The sequence below is a fragment of the Podarcis pityusensis genome (genome assembly GCF_964106645.2).
Source record: "Podarcis pityusensis genome assembly, chromosome: 5".
Taxonomy (NCBI): Eukaryota; Metazoa; Chordata; class Lepidosauria; order Squamata; family Lacertidae; genus Podarcis; species Podarcis pityusensis.
Window position 1 is genome coordinate 90,354,333 of NC_138032.1, and position 13,465 is coordinate 90,367,797.

The 13,465-nt window shown below is 44.9% G+C and overlaps 1 protein-coding gene across 2 annotated transcripts in view; it reads right to left on the minus strand.

The window, feature by feature from the left end:
- Window positions 1–13,465, minus strand: part of WDFY4 (WDFY family member 4) — a 190,342-nt gene that overhangs the window by 158,613 nt on the left and 18,264 nt on the right. Inside the window, exons 7-11 of one of the 2 annotated variants that reach the window (XM_081005350.1) lie at window positions 12,513–12,702; window positions 9,600–9,760; window positions 7,428–7,880; window positions 5,085–5,189; window positions 3,579–3,769 (exon numbers count right to left, since the gene is read on the minus strand). In XM_081005350.1, the coding sequence (XP_080861476.1) occupies window positions 3,579–3,769; window positions 5,085–5,189; window positions 7,428–7,880; window positions 9,600–9,760; window positions 12,513–12,702 (1,100 nt within the window). Of the gene's footprint in view, window positions 1–2,633; window positions 2,672–3,578; window positions 3,770–5,084; window positions 5,190–7,427; window positions 7,881–9,599; window positions 9,761–12,512; window positions 12,703–13,465 lie in introns of those variants that run through there. The other variant, XM_081005351.1, reaches the window with a different exon arrangement.

Sequence of the window (13,465 nt, forward strand, 5' to 3'; positions counted from 1 at the left end):
CTCCTCTTTTAAATTGTTTTTAATTTTCATCTCTGTTTTTTTAAATGAGACCATCTTGGCTGTGAGCCCTGGAAGACCTGCACCCTGCCTTACTGGCCCTTTCCCATCTGGCCTGGGAGAGTGGAGTGATGACTGACTCCAGCTACGAAAACTGAGACTGCTGAACAGATTCTTGAGCTGGAGTATTACTGGTATTTACAGGGGATTGAGAGAGCTGTTGCCATTCTTGATATTATCGTTGTATCTTTAGTTTTAGATCTTTTGATTTATGAGAAAGTTGTTTCCATTAGGTTGTGTACTTTTTATGCATTTTATTTATTGTTTATGTCTTCTGTTATGTTTGTAATTATGTAAATCTTGTCATGCTGTAAGTCGCCTTGAGCATAGTTTCAACTATGGAAAGGCGGCGTACAAATAAATGATGGTGATTGAAAATAGGGACACTTGGAGGATCTGCAACAAACCTCAACACATAGCAAGACAGAATGCCACAGAGAGCGGTTTTAGCCTTGGCTCTGTGGAATTTTCTCTCTGGAAGGCGTGTTTCTGTGTGTTGGACTCCCACCCTACAATCTGAACTGGCATATCCCAGACAGAGGTTTGCCAGCTCTGTAAGAAGTAAACCTTTGTGACAATGGCTTTACGATGTCAACCTGCACAAAAGAAATACCAGGCCCATCATGTCTCTGGTTGAGGCAACAGATATTTCAGAGGTAGGGCTTAGAAACTCGAACTGTCCAGAATAAGGCGCTTGTAACAAAGTTTGTATCTCTATCAAGAAAAAGAAATGAGATTTGCCTGGCATGACTTGTTTTTGAGAAACCCATGCTGGGTCTTAGTAATGACAGCAGAGGCAGCCAGTTCCGCGCAACGTTGTGAGGAGCTCGTTGTGTGCGCATGATGTCACATGTGTGACACACACGTGTGATGTCCCACACCTTGGGAGCAGGCCGCAAGGCCCAGGGAAGCCTGGTGGGGTCCATGTCTGCTGTGGGGAGGCCTGGAGACCATCCCCACATCCTTTTTTGGGGGGTGCTGTCCTCAGCCCCATAGAGTTGGTGCCTATTATTCAGAGCATCATTTTCTAAGTGCTCACAGACCAAGCACACAAGGTGAAACATTCCCATCACAACATACAAATTCTCTTTCTCTCTTCCTCTTAACCCATCAAATGGGTGAGAAGGGGGCTTGCCAGAAACACACGAGGAGGACTTTATTACTGTCATTCAGTTTTGCATGCTAATGTATCATACTAGGCTCCTGAACAGAGCATAAATCTAATCAGTTGGACTTCAAAGTATCAGGATAGCTCTGACACATATCTAGAAAGGTCAGGAGTAACTCCATTTCTTCTCGCTCTAACTCTGTTATAGTTTAATTGTCTGTCCTTCTGGCTTGAATCTATAAAAGGTTTGCCTGCAGTGGAACCCCCTAACTCATTTACAGCTAACAGAATTTATTTTCACATTGCATTATTTGTTATTCCTCATAATTGCCTACCTCATGCCACTCTGGAATACTGTAGAGCTAATCACATTTGAGCTTGGGGTTTAACAGCTAAATATATATTAGCAAATCAATCTGAATTTGTGCATAATGTAATCACTGTCCCAAGGGCTGTATATAACAAATTCATTTTCTTACATTATGTATTAACACAGTTATAATTTGTCAGAATTAGGCATCAAAGCTGCATTGCTTCTCACTGGATCAGGTAATGCAACAAACTCAGTCTTAAAAAGATTGTTGGATCAACTGTGGTAAGTTTATTCTCTTCAGTGGGTGGAAGGCATCTTTGAGTGGGTTGCAGTACTCTTTCATTCTAGAAGGTAGGGTTATAGTAAGAAATGTTTGTCTAAACCTTTCTGGGGGCAGGAGACTGTGGGATGTGAAACACAAGAGCAGTCAAGTACAACATTCCTAGAGTGTACATGTTTACACATAGGGAGGGATGTTTGTCCAGCCAGCAGGTAAACTTCCTGTTTCCCTCTGGGCTGGGACAGGCTTCCTCTACATGTGACTAGAGGTGGGTGTGGCCTCACCTGTGCAGGTAATGATAAAAGCACAGGGCAGGGCAGCCATCTTCCTTCTCTTCCTTCTCTCTTTCACCACATGCATCGAAGAAGCAACATCTACTGAGTGAAAGATGCACTCTTGGCTTCCAGCCAAGAGAGGACAAAGGGACTGTCTTCTTATAAGATAGATTCCAAATGTCTATTACTTCATTAAGCCTAAGTCTGCCTTCTGGGATTTGATTGTGAACAGAATGTGAGTAAACTCTTTTTATACTTTTGTAAAAGACTGTGTCGTCTCTTCTATTTTATGAGGGAATAAGGGGAAATTACCAGAATAATTATTATAGAGGCTTTAGCGAGCCTGAGCAAATGCAGCCGCTGCAAACTTAAAATAAAGGGGAATGTATTACTCTGCTGAAATTGGAGAACTTGTTAACACAAGTTGGATAAGGATATAATCAGACAATATATCCTCTCCTGCATCCCTGAACATTCCCACAGAGACCACCCCAGTTGTGGGGTGGGATGAAGAAAATTAGAACACAAGCCCTGTTTTAAAGAATCTGAACAACTCCTAGAAACTTGAAATAACTGCAAAACTATGGAGTCAGAACTGACTTGTCTACATAGCTGATACAGTGTTCCCATCTGGCCTGAAATCCTTCTCACAGATGTACTGGCAATGATGAATAGGGCCTGCTATGAAGTAGCAATATGCTGATGACACACAGCTCTGTTTCTCCTTTACATCTGCAGGTGTGGCAGCGGATGTTCTGGATCATTGTCTTAACTTGGTAATGGACTGGATGAGAGCCAATAAACTGAAGCTCAATCCAGATAAGATGGGAGGCACTGTTAGTGGGTGGCTCCCATGACCAGATGGACGGGAGGTTGCCTGATCTTGCTTCTGGCAAACCAGAGCAGCATGGTACCTCGGGTACAGAACAGTGGTACCTCGGGTTAAGTACTTAATTCGTTCCAGAGGTCTGTTCTTAACCTGAAACTGTTCTTAACCTGAAGCACCACTTTAGCTAATGGGGCCTCCCGCTGCCGCTGCACCGCCGGAGCACAATTTCTGTTCTCATCCTGAAGCAAAGTTCTTAACCTGAAGCACTATTTCTGGGTTAGCGGAGTCTGTAGCCTGAAGCGTATGTAACCTGAAGTGTATGTAACCCGAGGTACCACTGTATCTGCATTTGATTTAATTTAATTAGGTTATATACCTTAAGGATTGCATATGGTCTACATGATTCGCATGTTAGGAAGTAGCCAGTAAATAAATTTGTTACAAACATTACCATTCAGCCTGCTGCGCTTCTATACAGAGCCGTCTTTCCAATAGGGCTTAGTGGTTCGTTGCGCCAGGGCACAGGCCTCTCAGGGGCACCCCAGTGAAGGGCGGTATACAAAATCAATCAATCAATCAACAATATAGAATTTCCTTAGCATTCAGTGCAGGAGGGGGAAACAAAAGTAGAAAGGAGCAAGCCCAGCCATCACATATGTCTACATAAAGAGGGAGGGGAACTAAATAAACAAGAAGGAGCATTTCGTATTTATCACCTTAAGTAGATCCAGCTTGAAGTTCAGTTCCCCTTGGGTAGAAGAGCACAAGGCCCCAACAATGAAGCTCATGTACTCCTCAGGGTTGATAACTGACAGATGCTCCAAGATAGTCAGGGTATCATTTCGGTACAATTCATCGTCTATAAAAATCTTGATATATGGCACCATCCCGTAGTCTCTGAGAACCACTAAAGCAGTAAGTAAACATAGTTAACTGATCCATGACCACACCACATCTTGGATTGCTGCATACCGACATAATTTTTAAGATATATTAGTTTTATCCTATTGCATAAATTATCCAGGGTCTTAAAGGAGAGGACCAGCTAGCTACCCAAGAATCACCAAAAACAAATATAAGGATTATAGTGAATAATGTCAGTTCTAACTCTAGAGAAGAGTTAAAGCACTTAGAACAGTGTTTCCCAAACCGTGTTTCTCCAGCTGTTTTCAGACTACAGTTCCCATCATCCCTGGCCACTAGCTAAGGCTGATGGGAGTTGTAGTCCAAAAACAGCTGGAGACCCAAGTTTGGGAAACAATGGCTTAGAAATTCACTCATGCATGGAAAAAGCATGGAAATAGCAAATTAGAGGGCCCCCATCTTTACTTTTGTAAGCGTTCTGCTGTATCACACATAGCAATATAGGACAATTCTAACCAAAACTGAAACGGGAGTGAAAATTTGAGATAAGGCTTCATTCGGCTGTCTTATTTTCCCAGTCTGAGAGGGATAATGGTGAAAAAAAGGTTATTTATTGGGACAGACTGAATTTTGCAGCTATTGTTAAAGTTGCAAAACAACGAAGCATGGGACAGAGTGAGGGAGAAATTTCTGGAACAGCAATGGGATATCAGCTCTGCCCAAGGCATAATGGATAACAGCAACAACTGGGAAAAGAAGAGACATAACATTTTACAAAGACAGGAAGAAACACCACAGACAGAATAATTGCCACACACATGAGGAACAAGGATATAGTTTGAGTGTCTCACTTGTAGTTCTATAAATCATTTAATGTGTCAACACGCATAGAAGTTATTAATATTGCAGTTATTGTATAAGGGATTATTATTATGACTGGAATGTAGTTGAAATTATTGAGATTTTGGAATGCAGAAATAAAGAAAATCATCAATCAATTCTAGCACTTGGGGGACCCCCTAAATTATATAATTCAGTATAAGGATGATTGGTATTGTTATAATGAGGCTATTATTAGATTGTAATTGAAAACTAATAAAAATTATTATCCCAAAAAAAAAGAAACAGGAGGAAAATTGCCAGTTTTTGATTAAATGTCTGAAACCGAAATTAATCCAGCAAAGACAAATTTATCCTTAATCGAACAAGACTAAATAAAAAGCAGAATGACCCTTCTGGAGAGGAAATCCAGAATACCAGTTTGGGTCACTTCTCCATAGTTGAATAAGGGGTCTCTTCTCCAGCCCCTGGGAGACATAATCATAAAGAGGGACCAACAGCGCTTCATGGACTCTTACCTGTGTTCCTAACAGATCCTTCTGTAAGAGCAGCCACCAGCTTCAGTGTCCTATTGGTCAGCTCTCTTTCCTTCGCCTGATCCTGATAGGCTGCTTGGTTTCCACCTGGATAGAAAGAAACCAGACCAATTGCCTCAGCAACAACGCTTCTTATGGAGGAGGGCCATTTCTAAAATCAAACAGGAAAACCAGTTCCCGAAAGGAAACAATGCCATCTCGTGAGGAACTGGTAAGGGCTGTTGAAGCTGAACAGGTGAGCAACAAGGAAGTAGAGGAATGCCACTATCTGACTGAGGTGTAAAGGTAAAGGAGCCCTGACAGTTAAGTCCAGTCACGAACGACTCTGGGGTTGCGACGCTCATCTCGCTTTACTGGCCGAGGGAGCCGGCGTTTGTCCGCAGACAGTTTTTCCGGGTCATGTGGCCAGCATGACTAAGCCGCTTCTGGCGAAACCAGAGCAGCGCATGGACATGCCATTTACCTTCCCCCCAGACCGGTACCTATTTATCTACTTGCACTTTGACGTGCTTTCGAACTGCTAAGTTGGCAGGAGCTGGGACCGAGCAACGGGAGCTCACTCCGTCGTGGGGATTCGAACCGCCGACCTGCCAATTGGCAAGTCGTAGGCTCAGTGGTTTAGACCACACAATGATAAAAAGGACCCCTGAGCATTAGGTCCAGCCATGAATCTGGGGTTGCGGCACTCATCTCGCTTTATTGGCCGAGGGAGCCGGCGTACAGCTTCCGGGTCATGTGGCCAGCATGACTAAGCCGCTTCTGGCGAACCAGAGCAGCACACGGAAAAGCCGTTTACCTTCCCGCTGGAGCGGTACCTATTTATCTACTTGCACTTTGACGTGCTTTTGAACTGCTAGGTTGGCAGGAGCAGGGACCGAGCAACAGGAGCTCACCCCGTCGCGGGGATTCGAACCGCCGACCTTCTGATCGGCAAGCCCTAGGCTCTGTGGTTTAACCCACAGCACCACCCGCGTCCCTACACAATGATAAGGGAGCAGGTTCAATGACAAGGCAGGTTCAGAAGAAAGTAGCAGAGCCATGAATGGAGGAAACACTCTGTGGCTACATCAGGCAAACACTAACATCAGCTGTTGATAGGGATGGTGGGCAAATCTGGCAATTTTGGTTTCTGTTTTTCTCATTTTTCCAAGCTTGAGTCCAGCTATCCACATTTCCACATCCATTTGCAATTTTTTTTAAAGTCCCAATGAAAATTTATTGGCATTCAGGTACAGATTTCTGCTAATACACACAGAGAATCATAGAATCATAGATTTGGAAGGGACCACAGAGGTCATCTTCTCCAACCTCCTGTGATGCAGGAATCTTTTTGCCGAACGTGGGGCTCAAACCCATATTTTTATGCAAATTTCACCTAATATAGATATAGATATCCACAAGACAACATCCTCTAGTGTTTGTTATTTTCACTAATATACACATTCATTAAAAAAAAGTAAAGGTAAGGACTCCATGACGGTTAAGTCCAGTCAAAGGCGACAATGGGGGTGTGGTGCTCATCTCGCTTTCAGGCCGAGGGAGCCAGCGTTTGTCCCCAAACAGCTTTCCGGGTCATGTGGCCAGCAGGATTAAACCACTTCTGGCACAACAGAACACCGTGATGGAAACCAGAGCACACAGAAACGCCATTTGCCTTCCCGCCACAACCTATTTATCTACTTGCACTGGTGTGCTTTCAAACTGCCAGATTGGCAGGATCTGGGACCGAACAACGGGAGCTCACCCCGTCTCAAGGATTCGAACCACCAACCTTCTGATCGGCAAGCCCAAGAGGCTCAGTGGTTTAGAGCACAGAGCCACCAACATCCCAACTACCATTTTGTAGTAGCAGTTACCAGGACATTACCTCGTTCACCTCTACATAGTTACATCCTTATTTCAGACACCGTGATATATAGGTATATCACAGTGTTAAGTTGGTGATATATAATGATATTGAAGACCAGACTTTGCTCAGCCCTAGTGGTGGAGGCATTAAATCCTGCTCCGTTATAGGCAGGACCCCTTCCTGGTCCCCTCTGTAGTGGGGATTCGAACCACCAACCTGCTGATCAGCAAGCCCAAGAGACTCAGTGGTTTAGACCACAGCGCCAGCAGCGTCCATGCTGCCTGGCTGAAACTGCACTACATAGAGCAGCCTTTCTCAACCTGTAGGTCCCCAGATGTTGTTGAACTACAACTCCCATCACCCCTAGCTAGCAAGGCCAGAGCTCAGGGGTGATGGGAGTTGTAGTCCAACAACATCTGGGGACCCACAGGTTGAGAACCACTGACATAGAGAGAGGTGTGGTTAATGCATTGTACCTTTCTTTCTCAATATCTTTGCCTCTTTGCGTAGTTGCGCAAGTAGCATTCCCAAGAGCCCCGAGTCTCTGAAGATATCTGTGAAGAGAAGGTCCCTCTGTGTGATGCTGTGGAGGCAGCGCAGAGCAAGCGAAGTGCACAGTGGATCAGGACTCTCCTTGATCAAGCCCTGAACATCCTTTAGGATCTCGTGGGGGACGTACGAGAGATCCAGCACCAAGGACTCCACCAACTGGAAGAACTGTCTCTGGACCAGCATGGGCTTGAGGGGGATGATGCCCACAAACTGGGAAATGGGCTGCAGAGACCACTCCAGGAGGAAAAAGTTCATGGGGTTCCAGGTCCAGATATCTTTCAGGGCCAGTAAGATGTGCTGGCAGAGCTCTGCGTTGCTCGATTTCCGAAAAAGGGACTCCAGCACCTGGAAGGCTTTCAGGTTTTTCACCGTATTTCCTGTGGAGGGGGGGAACAACAGCATCAGCAATTTCTCTGGTATTCTCCCTGGGTGATTACTGTATTTTTCGCTCTATAAGACGCACCAGACCACAAGACACGCCTAGTTTTTGGAGGAGGAAAACAAGAAAAAAAATATTCTGACTCTCAGAAGCCGGAACAGCAAGAGGGATCGCTGCGCAGTGAAAGCAGCAATCCTTCTTGCTGTTCTGGCTTCTGTGATAGCTGCGCAGCCTGCATTCGCTCCATAAGACGCACACACGTTTCCCCTTACTTTTTAGGAGGGAAAAAGTGAGTCTTATAGAGCAAAAAATACAGTATTTGCAACCACTTCTTTTTTAAAATAAAAAGTCTTAACAGCCCTCTTCCTAAGACATTATTGGGGGAAATCTAGCAAGCCTTGCTGTCATGTAAATGCTATGGAAATTAACGACGACGGCCCTGCTGCAATGCTTGGTATGTAGCCTTTTCAGGGCACTTAAACGAGAGGTGCTTCCATTGAGGAAGCCCGCATTAGATGGGGATTCTCAAAGCATGCCCACTTCTGGTCCAAATGTTCAGAATTAAAACTGTTACTGTTTGAAGGAACACGCTTCTCTTTTTTGTATATAATTTTCATTAAATTTTCTGTTTTGCAATTTAAAATGCTCATTTTTACATCATTAAAATATCAATGACTTCCTTTCTTCTCCTTCCATGGTTCATTTTACATATCACAAATCCCTGCATGTTTTACAAAAACTATACCGTTCAGTATTCCATTATTGTATCCATCAAAACTTATTTACACTGTTGAATTTATCTTAATGCTGCTAACGTTTTCAGAGGACACAATTATTTCCCACTTAGTCAATAAACATTTTCCAATCTTCTTTAAAAGTATGTTCTTCTTGTTCTCTTATTTTTCTATATGTTAAGTCTGCAAGTTGTGCATATTCCGTCAACTTAAGTTGCCATTCTTCTTTGGTTGGGACCTCACTCGTTTTCCATTTTTGGGCCAACAAAACACGGGCCGCAGTAGCAGCATACATAAATAACTTTTTTGACACCTGGGAATTTCAGTCTGAATTATCCCCAACAGAAAGGACTCTGGGGTTTTTTTTGGGGGGGGGGAGTGCTTTAAAACATTTTTTCCCAATTAATTATGGAAATGATCCATAATGAAGGAACACACTTCTGATCTCTTTTTTATGTTGCGAACCAACTACTCTTGGCAGCCATGGAAGTGTTGAATGCCTGATTTCTGCTCACTTTTTCACAGGCTGTGTTTAAATTCCTGGTTGCATGTCCCCAGAAATCATAAAGGTAAAGGTAAAGGGACCCCTGACCATTAGGTCCAGTCATGATTGACTCTGGGGTTGCGGCGCTCATCTCGCTTTATTGGCCGAGGGAGCCGGTGTACAGCTTCCGGGTCATGTGGCCAGCATGACTAAGCCCCTTCTGGCGAACCAGAGCAGCGCACGGAAACACCGTTTACCTTCCTGCCGGAGTGGTACCTATTTATCTACTTGCACTCTGATGTGCTTTCAAACTGCTAGGTTGGCAGGAGCAGGGACCGAGCAACGGGAGCTCACCCTGTCGCGGGGATTCGAACCGCCGACCTTCTGATCGGCAAGTCCTAGGCTCTGTGGTTTAACCCACAGCACCATCCGCGTCCCCTTTCACATTTTCATGCCATGCAGCCAAATTCCCTCACATCATTGGCCACATGATACATACCTGGAGAAGGGGGCTGTTTAGCACTGAATTGGGGCAGCTGGGGAGGTGTAATATTGCCTGAAACCTTCAGTTCTGTTTTCCCGCAAACAGTCAGTTGTGCCAGGAAATCCAGCATCTCTTTAACACTGGCGTCTTCTTTGCTGCTCAGCAGCCCTTCATATCTGGAAACGCAGATGGAGAACTTAGTTATCACATATGGAAACAGCAACTGGGCACATCATGGACCTCACTGCCACTGCTGCAGAGCAAAATTCCCAAGAAGACATATATGAGAGAAGGAACAGCTAAAGATACCCAAGGCTTAAATTAGGACTGACTAATTCAAGACCAGGGAGGAGATAATCAGACTAGCTATGACATCATGTTGTCCAGATAGTGATGGGAGGAACGGTGGAAGCTGGTTTCCTCTGTAAACCTAACTGATCCCCATCCTTGGACAGAGGTGCAAATTGGAACACAATTCACTGGAGAGGGGAGCCTTTAATCTAAGGTTACCAGATTTTATTTTATTTTCAAAGAATCAGGGGACACTTTTAAAAAAAAAAAAGAGGAAGAAAAAGTTATTTTTTAAAAAAATAAAGAAGTAATTATTATTATTACTATTTATTTATACCCCACCCATCTGGCTGGGTCCCCCCAGCCACTCTGGGTGGCTTCCAACAAAACACTAAAATACAATAACCTATTAAACATTAAAAGCTTCCCTAAACAGGGCTGCCTTTAGATGTCTTCTAAAAGTTTGGTAGCTATTTTTCTCTTTGACATCTGGTGGGAGGGCGTTCCACAGGGCGGGCGCCACAACCGAGAAGGCCCTCTGCCTGGTTCCCTGGAACTTGGCTTCTCGCAGCGAGGGAACTGCTAGAAGGCCCTTGGCGCTGGACCTCAGTGTCCAGGCAGAATGATCTTCACTTCTGCGGTCTCCTCTGTCGTGTGGCCTTCTTCTGGGTCCCGGCCTGCTCTCTAGGAGTGATAGCTGCCATGGAATAGGCTCGGGTCTGGCCTGGGCTTTGCCATGTGTCTTTGCCCTCCCAGTGCTCTCCTACCTCTCCTCAGCAGCGGCAACATGGCAAAGTCGGGGCTCCCTCTTTTTTCTCCTTCCTCTTTCTCTCTCTCTCTTTCTTCTCCTTCTCCTCTCCTCTTTCTCCCTGTGTCGGCTCTGGGGTTTTCCTGGCCCCAGAGCCCCACTGGGCAGTCAGCCAATTGGCCAGACACTCTTGCTCCTGTCTCAATTTGGGTCATGGGGGGGTCAGTGGTTCCCCCCAGTTGACGCACTGGGCGTCCCCGGTTCCCCCTAGGTGGTGGCGGTGGCAGCGGCAGTCTCAGCAGCCCGGAACCAGGCTGGTAGCACAGTTGGCTCTGGCTGGCTTCAGGAGCTGCTCGCTGCCGTGGCGCCTGCCATTTTGCCTCGCCGGAAGTCCCCATATGATGTGTCTTGTGCTGTTGAACCAATCACACAACATTCATTCCTTACTAATAAATCTACAACACTTCAAATATAAATCCGGGGACATTAAATGAAATCTGGGGACATTCCGGGGACGGATTTTGTCTGGGGACAGATTTATAAATCCGGGGACTGTCCCCGGGAAATGAGGATGCCTGGTAACCATACTTTAATCTCCCCTTTTGAACAATGAACAGCTGCTTAATACAACTAGCCTGGTGCTCCTCCTGTCGTGATTCAAACAGTTCCCCCATACTGGTTGAAAAGAGTTAATAGCTGGCTACCCAAAATAAAAACGCAGAACCAGAACAAAATGGAACTCGTCAGAGCTGTCCCTCTCTAGGTCAGGAATTTAGAAGAAGCAGACATGTTAGAAAACCCAGAAATCTGAATGTTGGATGTAAACTCAGAATTGGGGATCTCGGGTTCTCTGCCAAACATATCGTTTTGGTCTTTAAAGGACCAAAACGCAGTTCAGTATGGTGTAACAGAGATCCAACAATTAAATTTGAAACCCATGGTAGGAAAAAAAGGTGAAGTTAGGGCTCATCCAGACTTCCCTTTGTGTCATGTTTCTCAGCACAGGGCTGTGCTTTCATAGAAATGTAGAGTTGGAAGGGGCTATGAGAGTCATCTGGGATGCAGGTGGCACTGTGGGTTAAACCACAGAGCCTAGGACTTGCCAATCAGTAGGTCGGCGGTTCGAATCCCAGCGATGGGGTGAGCTCCCGTTGCTCGGTCCCAGCTCCTGCCAACCTAGCAGTTCAAAAGCACGTCAAAGTGCAAGTAGATAAATAGGTACCGCTCCGGTGGGAAGGTAAACGGCGTTTCCGTGCGCTGCTCTGGTTCGCCAGAAGCGGCTTAGTCATGCTGGCCACATGACCCGGAAGCTGTATGCCGGCTCCCTCGGCCAATAAAGCGAGATGAGTGCCGCAACCCCAGAGTCAGTCACAACTGGACCTAATAGTCAGGGGTCCCTTTACCTTTTATGAGAGTCATCTAGTCCAACTTCCTGCAAATGCAGGACTCTTTCAACTAATGTGGGGCCCAAACCGACAACCTTGAGATTAAGAGTCTCATGCTCTACTGAGCTTTTTGTCAAATGGATCTCTAAAGCTTCACGTCCAGGCACTTTGGGTTTTTGCCCCGGCCCTTTCCCTGAAAAAACAACGGCAGCTATTTACCACTGAATTGGAGCAAAACCCAGTTCTGCAGAAAACCCAAATTGCCATTAGTTTCTGCTCAGCGTTAAAGAGGTGGCTTTCCTAACGAAAGAGGCAGAGCAAAAATAAAAGCAGAGTTTGGACACGGACCAAGAAAGCATGGACTTGTGGCTAGAAAGCTTGAGTCCTAAGAAGCACGCATTAATGAAACCAAGAGTCTTGCGGCAAAATACAATAGAATTACTCAACGAAAAAAGACACAGTCATCACTCTATGACAACCAACAGGCTGTATCAACAGACTTGCCTGAGAAACACTTTCAGCAGGAGCTGATAGCCCCCGTTGTTCTCAAACTCCAAAAGCAAGGCAGGAGAGATCAGGTACGAATCCCTCACAAAGCACAGGATGATGTTGACTGCTTCGCATACATCACGAGGAGACAGGGAGTCAGCAAGCCTGGACAAATTCTGAATGGAAATTTTGATGCAATCCATAGCTAGAAATAATAATAAAAAAGCAAAACGGGTAAATATGGAACTATGGAAGCTCAACACTTCCACTTTCAGTACCCAAGGATATGTCCAAGACTGGGTAAATCAAACCACGACTTCTTGGCCAGCACTACAATGCATCTTGTGGATCGAATGCCATAAATTAATTCCCTGCTATCGCATCACTTATTTTGTCTGTCCTGAATCGCCTGCCAATTGATTTCATTTTTTCTTTGGATGACTCATATATGACGACAGAGAGAATGGCTTCTGTCTCTCCACTTTCTTTAGGCTATGCATCATTTTATAATCCTCTTTCATGTCCATCTTCCCTTACTCATCTTCTCCCCCCCCCCATAACAATGTCCAAATATATCCCTTCCTCATAGTGGAGTTGATCCAGACCCCTGATCATTAGGGTTCCCTTTTCCTACGCTTTTTTAAGCTGTACAACATCCTTTTTGGGATACGGTGACCAAAACAATATGCCTTTTTCCTAAAGCTGCTGCAACGTAGGCTTACATAATGATGTTACAATGATGGCAGTTTTATTTTGCTAATAATCCCTATCATATAATTAGGGCTGGGCAAGACATCAATATATCATCCAAAATCGGTTTTGGATGTCCATATTGTGATATCGGTTTCATATTTTTTGACCTGGCAATGTATCACCAATCATGATGTGTGTTAGGGCTGATTTTGGATGATATATTGATGTCTTGCCCAGCCCTAATATATCAATATATTGTTCAAAACCAGCTTCAA